Below are 15647 nucleotides of genomic sequence, written 5' to 3' on the forward strand. Positions count from 1 at the left end.
ACACTGAGAAAAAACAGAAAAGAAACGCAGGGGAAGTTGCCGGGTAAACTGTTGTAGGTCGGTCTTTCTGTTATAAGTGCAAGTGCTGGATGAAACGAGACGAGATTAACAATAAACACTATTTAATATAATCTTCTGGTATACAGGCAGGAACAAAGATCACTTCCACACACGATAAACATGTAACGATTAAAGACCGACAGTAAACTCAAGAAACAAACAGACTTATAAAGAGTGTGCTAATTACAAGGACAGGTGCAGGGAATCACAGTAATGATGGGCTAAACCAAATGACACAGATCAACAGGGGGAGACAACGGGCGAAACCAAAGACATAAACTGACAGAACTGTGACAGTTAGGGTATATTGTTAAAAAAGATTTCTATTTTAAATAAATGTTGTTCATTTTTAATGTTTTATTTATCAAAGAATCCTGAATAAAAAAACAACAGGTTTCAACAAAATATTTGGCAGCACAGCTATTTTGAACATTGATAATAAATGTGACCGAGGACCACAAAACCAGCCATAAGGTCCTTTTTTTTTTTTTTATTGAAGTTATACATCATCTGAAAGCTGAATAAAAAAGTTTTCCATTGGTGTGTGGTTTGTTAGGATAGGACAATGTTTGGCAGAGATATAACTAAAGTCTTAGCAATGCATATTACTAATCAAACATTAAGTTTGATATATTTTTGGTAGGTAATTTACAAAATGTCTTCATGGAACACGATCTTTACTTAATATCCTAATGATTTTTTGCATAAAAGAAAAATTGATCATTTTGACCGAAAAAGTATGACCGATACAATGTATTTTTGCTTATTCATACAAATATACCCATGCTACTTAAGACTTAAGGTTTTGTAGGGTCACAAATCAGCATATTAAAAAGAAAATTCTTTCTTTCCTTTATTAATAAACGTGTGATTAGTCGACTAATGCTTAAAATTAACAACTACTAGTTGACCAGAAAACTCTTTAATCAAGACAGCCCAACGGAAAATTCAGCTTTGCATCACAGAAATTAATTTTATTTTAAATTCTATTAAAACCGAAAACCACTATTTTAAATTGCAATAATATTTCACAATATTACTGTTTTTTTCTGTATTTTTAATCAAATAAACACAGTCTTGACGAGCAGAAAAGACTTTAAAAAACATTAAAATCTTACTGATCCCAAACTTTTTGATTTTTCTATGTTGTAACTGAGGAACAAGCATTTGATGAAGTATGGTGTGGAACTAATTTTGTCATCAAACTCACCAGTAAAGCTTCGTCAGGGGTGCTGGGAGATGGTTCAGCAGACACAGAGCGAGTGTTGGTTAGGCCAGTGAGGGACACATTAGATAGTCGCCGTTTACGGATGCCGCTGCAGTTGTTTGGGATTTTGAAGGCACACCGTTTGTGGTAGTTCAGCCCGCAGCCTAGCACAAAGATGGTGACAAAAGACCATTATCATGGTGGTCTGTTTATGCTAATGTGATGCTGACAGAAGTGGAATGTTTAGACATTTACCTTCACACTTAAGCCCCTGCCTCACTAAACCCCACAGCATCTCTCCACAGTGATCGCAGAACGCTGGAGCTCGATATGAGTGAACGAACAAGGCGTGAGGTCTGATCTGAAAATCCTCCACAGTAGCTGAGGCTGAAAGATTCAAACAACACATACAAAAGCGAAATGTAAATTTATCATATATTTTGATTCAAAGTAGCTTCCAGTAGGAAATATGTTGTAGTACACAATTTGGTTGAGAGAAATCATATAAGCCAGTTTTCATTTATCACAATTACATGACCGTAAATAATTCAATACATTTGTGTTGCAGTAGATGTAACAAATCATGATTTATGTCTTTTATTCTTTAGTCGAAAAGACATGAAGGTTTCTGAGGAAAACATTTCAGGATTTTTCTCCATATAGTGGACTTTAATGGTGGCCAATGGGTTGAAGGTCCAAATTAAAGTTTCAATGAAGCTTCAAATGGCTTAACATGATCGCAGCCGAGGAATAAGAGTCTTGTAAAGCAAAACTATCTGTCATTTTGTCAAAAACAAAAAAAAATTTGATTAGTTCTTCATCTGTGTACCTTGGTTCAAAAAGGTAGGGAAGGCAGAAAAACTCCATTTCATTTTCTCCTCCAACTTCAAAATCGTCTGACATTGTGGTGACCTCTTTTTTTTGTAAAAGGTGTTTAACTTTCTTTGCACGTTCGCTTGTAAACACTGGGTCTGTACTTCTGCCTACATCACGTGTGTAGTTGTGCTAGTGCAAGATGAGCATTTGTGGTTAAAAAGTATATAAATCTTTTTTTTTTTTTTTTAGAAAATGGCAGATCGTTTTGCTTTACAAGACCCTTTTTCCTTGCCTGGGATCATGTAGAGCTGGATACCAGTTGGTTTTCATTGAAGTCCACTATATGGAGAAAAATCCTGCAATGTTTTCCTCCAAAACCTTAATTTCTTTTCAACTGAAGAAAGAAAGACATGAACATCTTGGATGACATAGGGGTGAGAAAATTTAAGGAAATTTCCAGGAAGTGAAAACAGCACCAGTACATTAAATTTTTAGAAAAAAGTACAAGGTTGTAACTAGGGCAGTATCCTAAAGTACAAAAGCTAAAAAGCACATTTACCTTATTTATCCCTAAATATCAGTCCCTTAAAGGTACATATTCGTAACTTCCGAAAGGGTACTGCCCCAGTGACAGTTTAGTACCTTTTTCTGAGTGTAACAGTTTGATGTAATCGTTCATGTTTTGTGGTATTAGCAGGTTTGTCGCACACAAAATAAAAAGTTAGTTAAATAAACTGTTTAAAAATTAATCTAAAATTAAATTAGGTTGACACCCTCATGTAAGCCAACTCTCAATTCTAATTTTAGCTCTTTTTTTTCACCCTGTAAGGCACCCCGCTAATAAGCAAATAATCAAGCTATAATTAATAAAGTGCCTGAGCTTGACCACAGTGTATTTCTGTGCTGTACACTTTCATAGAAATGTGTCCTTAAATTATAACACTAGCATTATAATTTTTACTGAATAACAGGAATGACCCCTGTGTCTTGCTCTGGAGCACAATAATAGTAGAGTAAATATTATATTAAAAAATGTGTATTATAATTATTTATGTGGAGAAACATAATTTGTCCAAAACGAAATGCTGAAAGAAGCTTGAGACACATTTAAGTAACATACTTACAAAATAACCATGTCACTTTACCCCCAACAGCATGTGGGCTTTTACTCCAAATACTATCCTTTTACTTGTTTTAACAGTTACTGAATAACTGTTTGACATTTAACCAAACTGAAAATCGTGAGTCTTTTGTCTGTTAATATGTGATAGTTTCAGGGTTTCTCATTAGCTGCGTAAATCTGCAACATTTGATGATCCGTGACTCACTTTACTTTAACAACCACAATTACACTTCACAATTACAACATTAAAACGGATCAAATTACCTCAGATTTGATCGTTTTCATTATTCTCAGCTAACTGACCTGATACTTGCAATTAACGTGATTGTGCATTTTATTTGAAGTTGCTTTGGTAAAACCGCATCAATGTAAATCCTTGGTAATTCATTAAAGGATATGCAGTACCTGATGAGAGACATCAAGTTTTGACAACCTTAAATTCTGAAACATCTGTTATTTGGGCGTAATTGTGGTTGTTCAAGTGAAGTGAGTCATAGATCATCCCAAGTACTTAATTTCCAATTTACAACTTAAAACCATAATTAAAGTTGTTTTCCTATAACAACTCGCCTAAATAACCACATTTTTGTTTGCATTATTTGGACTTTCGACTTCATGAGGGAATTTGCTTTGCTCTTAATCCCAGCAGCACGGAGTAAACATGTCATGATTAAAAAGGCAAACAAATGTTGCAGAGGGAGTTATATCTTTATTTTATGAACCGTCCTCTTTCGAGCTCCCACAAGGCATGTGTATCTTTGGGGTACAGATGGATGAGAGGGTGGGCCAAATCCAATCTATCAATGGCCAGTCTGGCACGCTTTTCCCGTCTCCACAGAACTGCCACAAGGCCTGGGCAGCAGGCTCTCTGGCCTTGCCTAATTCTAATCAGATGGGCAGACCGTGTGTCTGTCAGGGTTAATGGGCTAGAGATGGTGGTCCCTTTAGAGGGGCCTGTGGTCAAGCACTAATTAATTAAGGACTCGTTCTGAGCGTTCGAGAGCTTTAAAATACAACAAAGAAGCGGATTAAGAGCTGCTTGACATCTCTGTACCATATATTTCAGGACCTCTAAAAATAATACTCTGCGCAGCACAGCGTAATCTTATAGAACAGAACGGAATCCAGAGCTATGACGAATTTTAATTGCCATCCAAACTCTTCCAAACAAACCCAGCTTTATTTATATTTGCAAATTGTACTATGAAAGGGAAGCTTTTGGGGTGGTTGGAGTGTTTTGATTGGCTCTTGTTGGCTGCATGTTGACAGGACCAATAGCGGCTGAGTGGCGAGCGCAGCGGGAGAACTGCCTGCCTCAACACACGCATGTTGCCTCCTCTCCAACATGGCTTCCCCTAGTACGCTCAAGTAGAATACATTCTGATTAGCCATTCTGCAGCTAAATTACCTCAATTCATTCAAATTATTGTTTTGCCTTTTGTTTAAAGGCCAAGATATGTTTGCAAGTTGAACTACCTGTAAACTGTCATTAAATGCTTCAGGGAAATGAGTATGATGCTGAAAAGGCATCCTGAGTTGACTTAATGCAAATACTTGTTTCTCCCGTCGTTTTTTTCCTCGCTGCCGGTGGAAATGGGAAGTTTTCTGGTCCAACACTCTCTGGTCTGCGATTGGCAATCGCTGTTTGGCACACGCATACTTCTTAATCAATATTCGGATGGATATTAATCCCACACGTTCTGTATAGCGCTTGTATCTTCATGCACTTTCTCGGTTGCAATTATGTTGATCCAGGCACAGCCAAACATCCTGTCAGCGCGCTTCACTGAAGCCAACCCGTGGTTACTCTAAATTTATCCAGCAGAAAATAGACTTCAAGCAGACTTTAAGGACTGCAACAGACTGGGTAGAGACCCAGCAGAGAAAGCATAGGTCATATTTTCATGAAGCGCTGCTCTTTTTAATTACTGTAGAAGATACTGTCAAAGTGATAATCCGAGAGATCAGCATTTATTGGCCCGCTCGTTGCGCCTTTTTCAGATTCAGGCCAATTACAAAGCACACAACTTTTGCTTTAAAAACCATATGGTGAGCAAATTCTGATTTTCTTTTACTGCGATCAAAGAATTAATTTAGGCTTTAAAAGTGCTGTGAAATAATATGTTTAGTTCAAGGAGAATAAAAATCCAAGATTTTCTCCATGGACTTCTATGGTGGCCAGCGATTTGAAGGTCCAAACTGCAGTTTCAATGCAGTTTCACAGGGCTCTACACAATATTATTTAGTAAAATGATCTGTCATTTTCTTTTTAAAAAATTACATTTTGGTAACATTTTATTTTATGGTCTCTTAACTAGTTGTTTATTAGCATGCATAGTACTAGAATATTAGCCAATTATTAGTACTAATTAAGCACATATTAATGCCTCATTCTACATGACCTTATTCTACATCCCTAATTCCACCCAATACCTAAATTTAGCAACTACCTTACTAACTATTAATAAGAATTTATTAAGGGAAAAGTCATAGTTAATTAGATCTTCGTCTGTGGGGTAGGGCGAAAAATCTCAACTTCAAAATCGCCCAACATCGTTGTTTTACCTTTTTTTATAAGTGCGTTTGACTTTCTTTGCACGTTCGCTTTGTGAACACTAGGACAATACTTCCACCTACATCATGCATGACCTTTTTAACATTAGGGCGATTTTTCAGATATCATAGATTAATTCGAATTTAATGTTTTGCCACAATTTTATTTTTTAGAAATCGAGGAATTGTGATTTTGAATAAAAATTAGGGGTGGGCATAGATTAATTTTTTTAATCTAGATTAATCTAGATTAAATCTTGGAATTAATCTAGATTAATCTAGATTAAAATGGCTAATTTGAATTCTGCTGAAGGCATTCAGAATATGTGTGCTACCCAAATAATGACTTAAAGTCTTTGAGAATGGATCATAAAGCTCATAAAGCTGTTCTATGATAATTTGTTGATGAAAATAAATTATGTTCAATTAGATGTACTTGTGTTTACTAACTAACTAACAATGAAATTATTTTTTCTCCCTATTAGATTGTGTTTTTTTTAACGTCAACACCTACCCAGCCCATTACATGTTACACCGTACTTTTATTTTGACAGGTTGCCGTGAAGTTTCTGTGTCATACAGTATGATATGATGCTAGTTTTCTCAAATGAAACGGTATAAGTGACACTCACAGCAGTTTGGGAGATTGAGTTTATCTGTTCATGTGAGATGAAAATGCCAAAGATTACCGGGAGCGTCACGTGTGTTTCAGTATGCGTGTAGTAAAAGCTCGTCTCCGCAATGCATACGTACAGCTAGGCAAACGGAACATATCGGATTCATATTAAAACGGTCTTTTTGCATTTCAGTTTTCACATACACTAGTCCATATCGCGATTTGAATTAAGTGACTGACCAACATTTGATTTATGAATCCAAAAAACGACGAATTTACGTGCCATTTCGCTATAGTAGATTCGGTTTTTATGAATGGAGGACGATGCGACCCCGTCTGTGTTTTGGCGGAGGAGACTTAAACGCGCGACCATATTCTACAGTCTTTGGTATACATCCGCGTTAAACTATCAAGGTGAAAGTCATCATAGCTTGCGTAGTTTAGACCCAGCTCCCAACCCAATTTTGAGAATAGATTAACGGCGATATTTTTTTTTATCGCGCGATAAGAGTTTCACGTTAACGCAGCACGTTAACGCCGATAACGGCCCACCACTAATAAAAATATTACCAAACATTAGAATTAGATAATATGGCAATAGGCCAATGATAACAGTAAAGAGAAAAGAACGATCCAACCGCATGTCGGCGCATATGATTAACCGTTCACGTGTCATCAGTGTTGGGCAGTACCGTCGCTACAAGTAGTGAAGCTACTAGCTTAACTACATTTCTCAGTAGCGTGGTGGTAGCGTCGCTGTTTTCTGAATCAAATAGCTTTTCAGTAGCTAAGCTATTATTTTGATCAAGTAGCGTGGTAGCGTCAACAAAAGCTATATATTTTTCTATACTTTAAGCTCAAATCGGAAATATAACTGCTACGGATCACTGATCCTGGGTCAGTAAGCGGCGCCACCACCACTAAACCTCGTGACGTCATTGGCTCGTTAAACTGTCAGTCAAACCATATTATTCCTACCGCCTCTCTCGTGAATGAAGTGCGGCGCGCAGTTTGAAGCATCTCAGCGTGTTTGCAGACTTGAGGTAAATAAAGAAGTGTTGATTGAAAAGTACATGTTTTCTGTATTTATAATACAGCACTGTATTTATAAAGGTTAATGGGATTTTTTTGCATTCGTGTGTCATAGTCTAGCATTTGTTGTCGACACAACCAAATTGCTTATGTGAAGCGCTGAATCTTTATATTTTAGCTAAATGTCAGAAAAAAACTGAGCGCCCACATAGCAACAGAAAACTGTATAATCTGCAATGCAAAACGTAGTATTAGAACTAGTGATAGGCGCCTTGATTTTAGTCTTTGAAGCAGGTTAGTGCTCTGGGAAGATCTCAAACCTCAGAAGTACGAGATGGGGAGTGGGTGTCAAATTCATGGCGAAAGGCAAAATGTTTCGGTTCGTTCTTAGCAAAAACAAACAAATTCTAATAATCTTTGCTAATATTCGTGATACTTCAAACTGCTTTGGACTTTGCAGTATCGAATTATGCCTTTACTATGACCAAAATGACAGAATATGCTATTCAGCTGTTTGATCGCGCCGGTGTCTTATGCGCACACTATCACTGCAGCCTGTTCATTTGAAAAATAAAACACAGTCACCCAAAAGTTACACTAGTCAATTTAAATAGTGTGTATTACATGCAGTTCAGCGTGACCACCGGTCCTGTGGCACATTTTTGCTCATCATGATATTTTCCGTCAACATGCATGAAGTACAAAGCTTACCCAATGCATAATAATTTTGCTTCAAATACATTGCAGAAATGGATCATTTGTATTTGTGGCAAGAGAGGTAGTCTACATAAACCCAACTTTACTTTCAGTTTCGCATTTGTTTTGGATTGTTTAGGCAAATTTATTTATTTATTTATTTCATCATTGTTCTGTTCTGAACAAGGTTAAAGTTAAATGATTTGTTGTGGAATTTCATGTTTTCCCTGTTTTATTCGTTTAATATTCTGAAACTGGTGCCATTTTTTATTTATTTATTTATTTATTTTCAAGCCCTGTACATGATACTGATTTTTGTTGCCAAATTGGTTTGGAAGAGTGGTTGAATGAACAATTAAACTGAACTTGTATGCCTGTATGACTGACAATTTAATTGATCACTGAGTGTCACGGAGAAGGAAAGGGTCTGGGTCCAGATGCAGGTGAGGGATTTATTAAATAAAACAAAACACAAACAAAAGGCCAACACGGCACAAACACGACTAGATCAAGGCTGGGATACAAACACCGAAGAAGACAGGATACATGAAAACAATGCAGACTCACCAGGGTAGTGAAAGTGTGGAGATTATAAAGACAAATGATAATTGTGAACAGCTGTGGATGTGATGAGTGCTGATGACAAAGACAGGTGATAACAATTAGGAAGTGCAATGCAGGGAACAGCGACCTCAGGTGGCTGAGGGAAAACCCCACAGCCCAGATCGTGACACTACCCCTCCCCTACGGAACGGCTTCCAGACGTTTCCAACGAAAAAAAAAAAAAAACCCATCTGGAGGGAGGAGGAACGGTGGAAGGTGAATCAGGGGGAGGGATGGCGGGCCAGGCCCGTGCAGTGGAGGAACGTGAGTTGGCATAGCCGCCAGAGGAACGTCAGCGGGCACCGCTGCCAGAGGAACGCGAGCCGGCCTAGCCGCCAGAGGAACGTGAGCTGGCATAGCCGCCAGAGGAACGTCAGCGGGCACCGCTGCCAGAGGAACGCGAGCCGGCCTAGCCGCCAGAGGAACGTGAGCTGGCATAGCCGCCAGAGGAACGCCAGCAGTCACCACCGCATCCGGCACAGAGAGAGCGGTCACCGCCGCGTCAGAAACAGAGAAAGCGGTCACCGCCGCGTCAGGAACAGAGAGAACGGTCACCGCCGCGTCCGGAACAGAGAGAGCGGTCACCGCCGCGTCCAGAACAGAGAGAGCGGTCACCGCCGGGTCCGGAACAGAGAAAGCGGTCACAGCCGCGTCCGGAACAGAGAGAGCGGTCACCGCCGCGTCCGGAACAGAGAAAGCGGTCACAGCCGCGTCCGGAACAGAGAGAGCGGTCACCGCCGCGTCCGGAACAGAGAGAACGGTCACCGCCGCGCCCGGAACAGAGAGAGCGGTCACCGCCGCGTCCAGAACAGAGAGAGCGGTCACCGCCGCGTCCGGAACAGAGAAAGCGGTCACAGCCGCGTCCGGAACAGAGAGAGCGGTCACCGCCGCGTCCGGAACAGAGAAAGCGGTCACAGCCGCGTCCGGAACAGAGAGAGCGGTCACCGCCGCGTCCGGAACCGAGAAAGCGGTCACAGCCGCGTCCGGAACCGAGAAAGCGGTCACCGCCGCGTCCGGAACAGAGATAGCGGTCGCCGCCGCTTCACGAACAGAGATAGCGGTCGCCGCCGCTTCGGGAACAGAGTGGGCGGACGTCGCCGCATCGGGAACAGAGAGAGCGGTCACCACCGCGTCAGGAACAGAGAAAGCGGTCACCGCCGCGTCAGGAACAGAGAAAGCGGTCACAGCCGCGTCCGGAACCGAGAAAGCGGTCACCGCCGCGTCCGGAACGGAGATAGCGGTCACCGCCGCATCAGGAACGAAGATAGCGGTCGCCGCCGCTTCGGGAACAGAGTGGGCGGACGTCGCCGCATCGGGAACAGATATAGCGGTCGCCGCCGCATCAGGAACGGCGATAGCGGTCGCCGCTGCTTCGGGAACAGAGTGGGCGGACGCCGCCACGTCAGGAACGGAGATAGCGGACAACACCGCTGCGTCCGGAACAGAGAGCACAGTCACGGGCACCTCAAGCACGGAGATAGCGGACACCGCCGCGTCAGGCACGGAGATAGCGGACACCGCCGCGTCAGGAACAGAGGGCGTGGTCACCTGCGCGTCAGGAACGGAGACAACGGACACCTCCGTCTCCCCGCGGAAGAGCCTCTCCGCCCCCACCGCAAAGCAGGGATGCATCCGTGCAGTCTCGGCCCTACGAGCGTCCATCTCAGCCAGGCAGGCGTAGATGAACTCGAAGCGAGTATCCGACGCCGCCTCAAAGGACATTCCCGCCGTGTCGGGAACAGAGTGGGTGGTCGCCACCCCCAAACGCACGTCCGCCGCCGCCAAACGGGGAAGCTTCGCCTCCCCGAAAAAAATCCTCCCCGCTGGACCCATCTTTGGAGTCTGCATTCTTTCACGGAGAAGGAAAGGGTCTGGGTCCAGATGCAGGTGAGGGATTTATTAAATAAAACAAAACACAAACAAACACAAACAAAAGGCCAACACGGCACAAACACGACTAGATCAAGGCTGGGATACAAACACCGAAGAAGACAGGATACATGAAAACAATGCAGACTCACCAGGGTAGTGAAAGTGTGGAGATTATAAAGACAAATGATAATTGTGAACAGCTGTGGATGTGATGAGTGCTGATGACAAAGACAGGTGATAACAATTAGGAAGTGCAATGCAGGGAACAGCGACCTCAGGTGGCTGAGGGAAAACCCCACAGCCCAGATCGTGACACTGAGAGAGCATTGACTTGGTATGATGTTGGTTCAATAGAAAAATGAAATTTATAAAATAGCTTAGATGTAGTGAACTACTTTTGCCATGATGCTGTAGCTTAGCTTGCTACTTTACCCAAGGCTGTAGCTTTAGTGTAGTTAAGCTTAATTTAATGAGGAGTAACTGTTAGCTTAGCTCACTACATTTTCCAAGTAGCTTGCCCATCACTGCGTGTGATGCACTCATATCACTAGAAGCCATTCACACAGAATGCGCTTTTTGTGTTGACAAAGATGCAATGCGGGCAGTGGAATAGGAAACACATGGAAGAAGATGGAAGTTGAACTTCTTTTAACTTAAGCACGGCATTTTTACAAAGCCATTTCATACATTAGATGCTGCAAGAGACGCAAGTGCAACAGTCAAACACGTCTATGTTTACATTAAAAAAAAACTATGGAAAAGCAGTGCAATTGAATAAAAACCTGTAAAGTTAAAGAACTACTACTGTATGTCTTATATTTCATGTTTGTATCATGGTAACAGGCTGAAAGCCGCTGTTCATTGTTTTCACACAACATTTATAGTTAATAATAGTCTACCGGTGTTATACCTTCAGTCATTTTGAATTTGAATTACCTTGACTTATGAGATTTTTTAAGCATTTTCCTTGTATTATTTCTTAACATATAATATTTATAGGCAAGTTTGTACAAGATGTAGTTGTAGTTCATGCATCTTTTCTTAACATTTACATCATGTTGACAACTTCATGTGTGCTGCACTTGTAATAGAATTTTCTTTAAATAGAGAGTTAATAAAGAACAAGTCACTTGAATCATGTTGTAGTTACATTTTCAAGCTGACTAGTTTAAAAGGGTTCCTATTATGCTCTTTTACAAAGTCTTTATTTTGTTTTGGGGTAGATTAGAACATGCTCTCATGCTTGGTGGTTCAAAAAAATTTCACATATTTACATTATTACAATAGCTTTCTCCCCAGGCTGGAACAAATGGCTCGATTCGTTCTGGGTTTTGACGAAGGTCCGCCTTGCGAAAAACTAAATGTATTGTGATTGGTTAGCTGTCCCACTGCATTGCGATTGGCGAACAGCTTAGACAGCGTTTCAGTCCTGCCACAGCAGCAGGTCCCCTGTACAACTGCGCAAACTAGATTAAAGTGATTTTTACGTTTTAAATATGGATATTTTAATATGGACAGTTTATTATAGATCAACTTGTTTTGGACTGATGAAGAGAAACACTTGTCTATGCCATTCAGTTTATGCCGTTCTAAAGCTTGGGAGTGCCAGGATAATTTTCAATATAACTCAGATTGTATTCGTCTGAAAGAAGGAAGTCATATACACCTAGGATGCATGGAAAGTTAGTAAATAATACGCTACAGTAGTATTGGTCCTATCGTCAGCCTGCGAGATCGCCGATACATGATATTATAATTATTGTGCTAATTTATTTTATTATTTACATGCCCGGTGTCTTCGGCGCAGACGCAGACACCGATGACCATCACTCTAGTCAATGCTTGTGTTTACATCAGCTGCAGCTCCGCATGTGTTTCGACCCTCTGTACTGCACACGTCAACATCGCGGCTTCAGCATGGCTACTGGAGCAGTTTGCGGACACATTAGTCAATGTTTGCGTTTATACGAGCCGCCCGCTGAAGCATCCCAGAAGTGGTTGTCCATGCTACAACGCTAAAGTTAGGCGAATCCCGCACCTCGTCCATGATTCAAATTTCCGTATGCGGGATTTACATTGTGACATCATAGCATCTGGAAAACAAATGCTGTAGTCCAAAGGAGCCATTCGTTGTAGTTCTTGAAAATTGATTTTTTTTTTTTTATAACTAAATATCTCCTCTAAGATTTGTAACTTTGTAGATGTTTTTTTATGCCCTAACATACACACCGCACACTGGCTAAAATTCAAAAAGTGAAAAAGCATAATAGGACCCCTTTAAAAAGAGAATCTGTCAAACGTTCTGAAAAAATTATTAAAATTTTTTGCCATATTGTCCAGCCCTCAACACGTCTCATCATGATTACGTAATGCGTGTGGTCGGGCTGGTGCAAGACGAGCATTTGTGGTTAAAAAGTATATACATTTTTATTGCTTAAAGAAAATGGCGACTTTCACTAGACAAGACCCTTATTCCTCAGCTGGGATAGTGTGAAGCTGCAATGAAATTGCACTTTGGACCTTCAAAACGTTGGCCACCATTGATGTCCACTATAAATTTCTTTGCGACTAAAGAAAGAAAGACATGAACATCTTGGATGACAAGGGGGTGAGTATATTATCAGGATTTTTTTATTCTGGAAGTGAACTTATACTTTAATCAGTAATGGAAAACTATGAGCTGGACCGTTGATTTACTTTTGCGCGAGTAACCAGTGAAATTATTCCGTTCGGGAAAAGTGACTTGGGTCCCTCAGGGGTGTCATAATTAATAACCGGTGACCTTACTTTTGTGACAGTTGTAAAACTCTTCTGTGTTACTTTACAGTGAAAGCAGCTGTCAAGTGTGTCATTGAGAAGTGTTACTCCGGTCTCCCAAAGGCTTGTCTATGAGAATGTGTGCATCTGGGTGTGTTAATCACCTGATTCATCTTGTCACAGACACGCACAAGTACAGAGAAACACACCAGACCTAGTAGAGAGGCTGGGGGGTAGAGGAGGTGTCAGTCCTCGCTTTATCTCGTCAGAATAGACTTCACTCAATTACCTGACATAGCACAAGGAGGAGAGGGGGAGGAAGAAAGGGGAAGGCCTGCCAAGTGTTTGTAGAAACACTTTAGCAGTGTTAAATGCGATACCTCCATCGCTTCCTCAGCAAAGCAACTCCGGTTTTCACACCGGGTGCAGCATCAAAACTTGGATGCACATCAACTTTTCCAGAGTGGGAAATGGAAGGACTAAGAGACAAAAAAACAGTCAGAGATGGCACAGGAATCGCACTCTGCTGTGTGGCAGACTGCAAAAACTTTGGCGGGTGTTGCGGCAAAGTCACAGTGTCTTGTCTAACTGATCTATAAAACAATGTGTTACGCCACAAATGAAAAAAACGATGGATGTACATCTGCACCTAAGGGCATGACTACATGCTGAGCGACGCGCCACTTACCTGACAAAATGACTTCCACCAGGTCCCCTTCCATAATTTCAGCTGCACACCTCACCAACTGCAGGATGTTCTCTGAGTTTGGATCATGACGGAAAAGAAGAATCTTGTCATACATCCCGTAGAAGCCACATTCTGGAAACTGTGATGGAAGAAAAGTGATGTCTGTCAGGTGTTTTTGCCGCTATGTTGAGTGGGTGGTGGTGGTGTGTAGTTTATGATGGTTAGCTTACATTGCGTGTCTCATCTGATGCCAGACATATAATGCGTCTAAAAGCCCTGCCCACATATTCAAATAACAGACAACATTTCTCATAACTGAAGCTATTCATTCAGCTGTTGAAAAGTACTCAGAAACCACATTATGATGCTCATGGGACAAACCTGACTGACAAAAAGCAGATTTTGCAGGATTAAATGCTTTTTTTCCCTTTTTTCTCTCTTTTTGACTGCTCCTAAACAGTTTTACGAACAGCAGCCTCACAATCAATTCAATGTCAAAAGAAGAGAGCAACATATTGACTGACCCGTGTAGACCGCTGGGGAAATGGCTCACTAGCCTCATTCCCTATTGATCCCTGCTGGGTTGAGTTGCAGCAACACTGCAGAGAAGGCCTGCATGTAATGGCAATTCAAACCTACACAATTCACAAAGGGTACTCACATCTAAGCTATTTGGCTTTTATTACACCACAAACAAAAAGATCACAAATAAAAACTACTCTGGCTGTCACAATGAACTTGTAGTCAGACTTTGCATTTACACTGACATCAATCTGTAAATTCATGCATGCAAAAATATGCTGGTATGTAACTCTGCACTGAGTATCAGCTATTATATATATAGTGGTGGGCCGTTATCGGCGTTAATGTGCTGCGTTAACGTGAGACTCTTATCGGGCGATAAAAAAAATATCGCCGTTAATCTATTCTCAAAGTTGGGTTGGGTATACTATGCAAGCTATGATGACTTTCACCTTGATATTTTAGCGCGGATGTATACCTAGCCGAATGGCACTGTAGGGGGCTAGAACGAGTCTTCGAACCTGTGTGTCTGCCTACCGTGAAATTACCACATCAAACGAGACGTGCTAACATGGATGCAGCTATGAAGCCGCCGGGTTTGCTTCAGGGCAGGGGCGTTGCTAGACCCTTTTTACTGGGGCACGTGCGTTATAATTTACTTTGATAATCCCCAAATAAAGACATTAAACTATATGCAACAACTGAATTGACGCTTCTAAAAACAACGCAGTTTAACCGAAGACTATGCACGCAGATATCCATGCTCGTGCGCGTCTGTGTTTTTAACACGTCGCGCAGCCTTTTACGCAGAAGTACATGCAGTGTAGGAATAGTTGGTTACACAAGTTTGTATAGTTAATTGTGTTGTAAATGCAATTGTCAAGCAGTTTGTGATGCATTTTGGAAACAGGAGATGAGCACCTGGTCTAATGCACCACCTGGCTTGAGAAACCCGTTCTCAAAGACTTACTTTTAGTCATTACTTGGGTAGCACACATATTTGAATGCCTTCGGAAGAATTCAAATTAGCCATTTTAATCTAGATTAATCTAGATTAATTCCAAGATTACAGTGAGGTTAATCTAGATTAAAAAAATTAATC

The 15647-nt window shown here is 41.2% G+C and overlaps 1 protein-coding gene across 1 annotated transcript in view; it reads right to left on the minus strand.

Annotated features, from left to right (window-relative positions):
• prkd1 (protein kinase D1) overlaps positions 1–15647 on the minus strand; it is a 68413-nt gene that overhangs the window by 23383 nt on the left and 29383 nt on the right. The window contains exons 2-4 of the mRNA XM_073827145.1: positions 14024–14162; positions 1523–1654; positions 1271–1431 (exon numbers count right to left, since the gene is read on the minus strand). Of these exons, the coding sequence (XP_073683246.1) occupies positions 1271–1431; positions 1523–1654; positions 14024–14162 (432 nt within the window). The remainder of the gene's footprint in view (positions 1–1270; positions 1432–1522; positions 1655–14023; positions 14163–15647) is intronic.

Source organism: Garra rufa, chromosome 21 (assembly GCF_049309525.1).
Source record: "Garra rufa chromosome 21, GarRuf1.0, whole genome shotgun sequence".
NCBI lineage: Eukaryota > Metazoa > Chordata > Actinopteri > Cypriniformes > Cyprinidae > Garra > Garra rufa.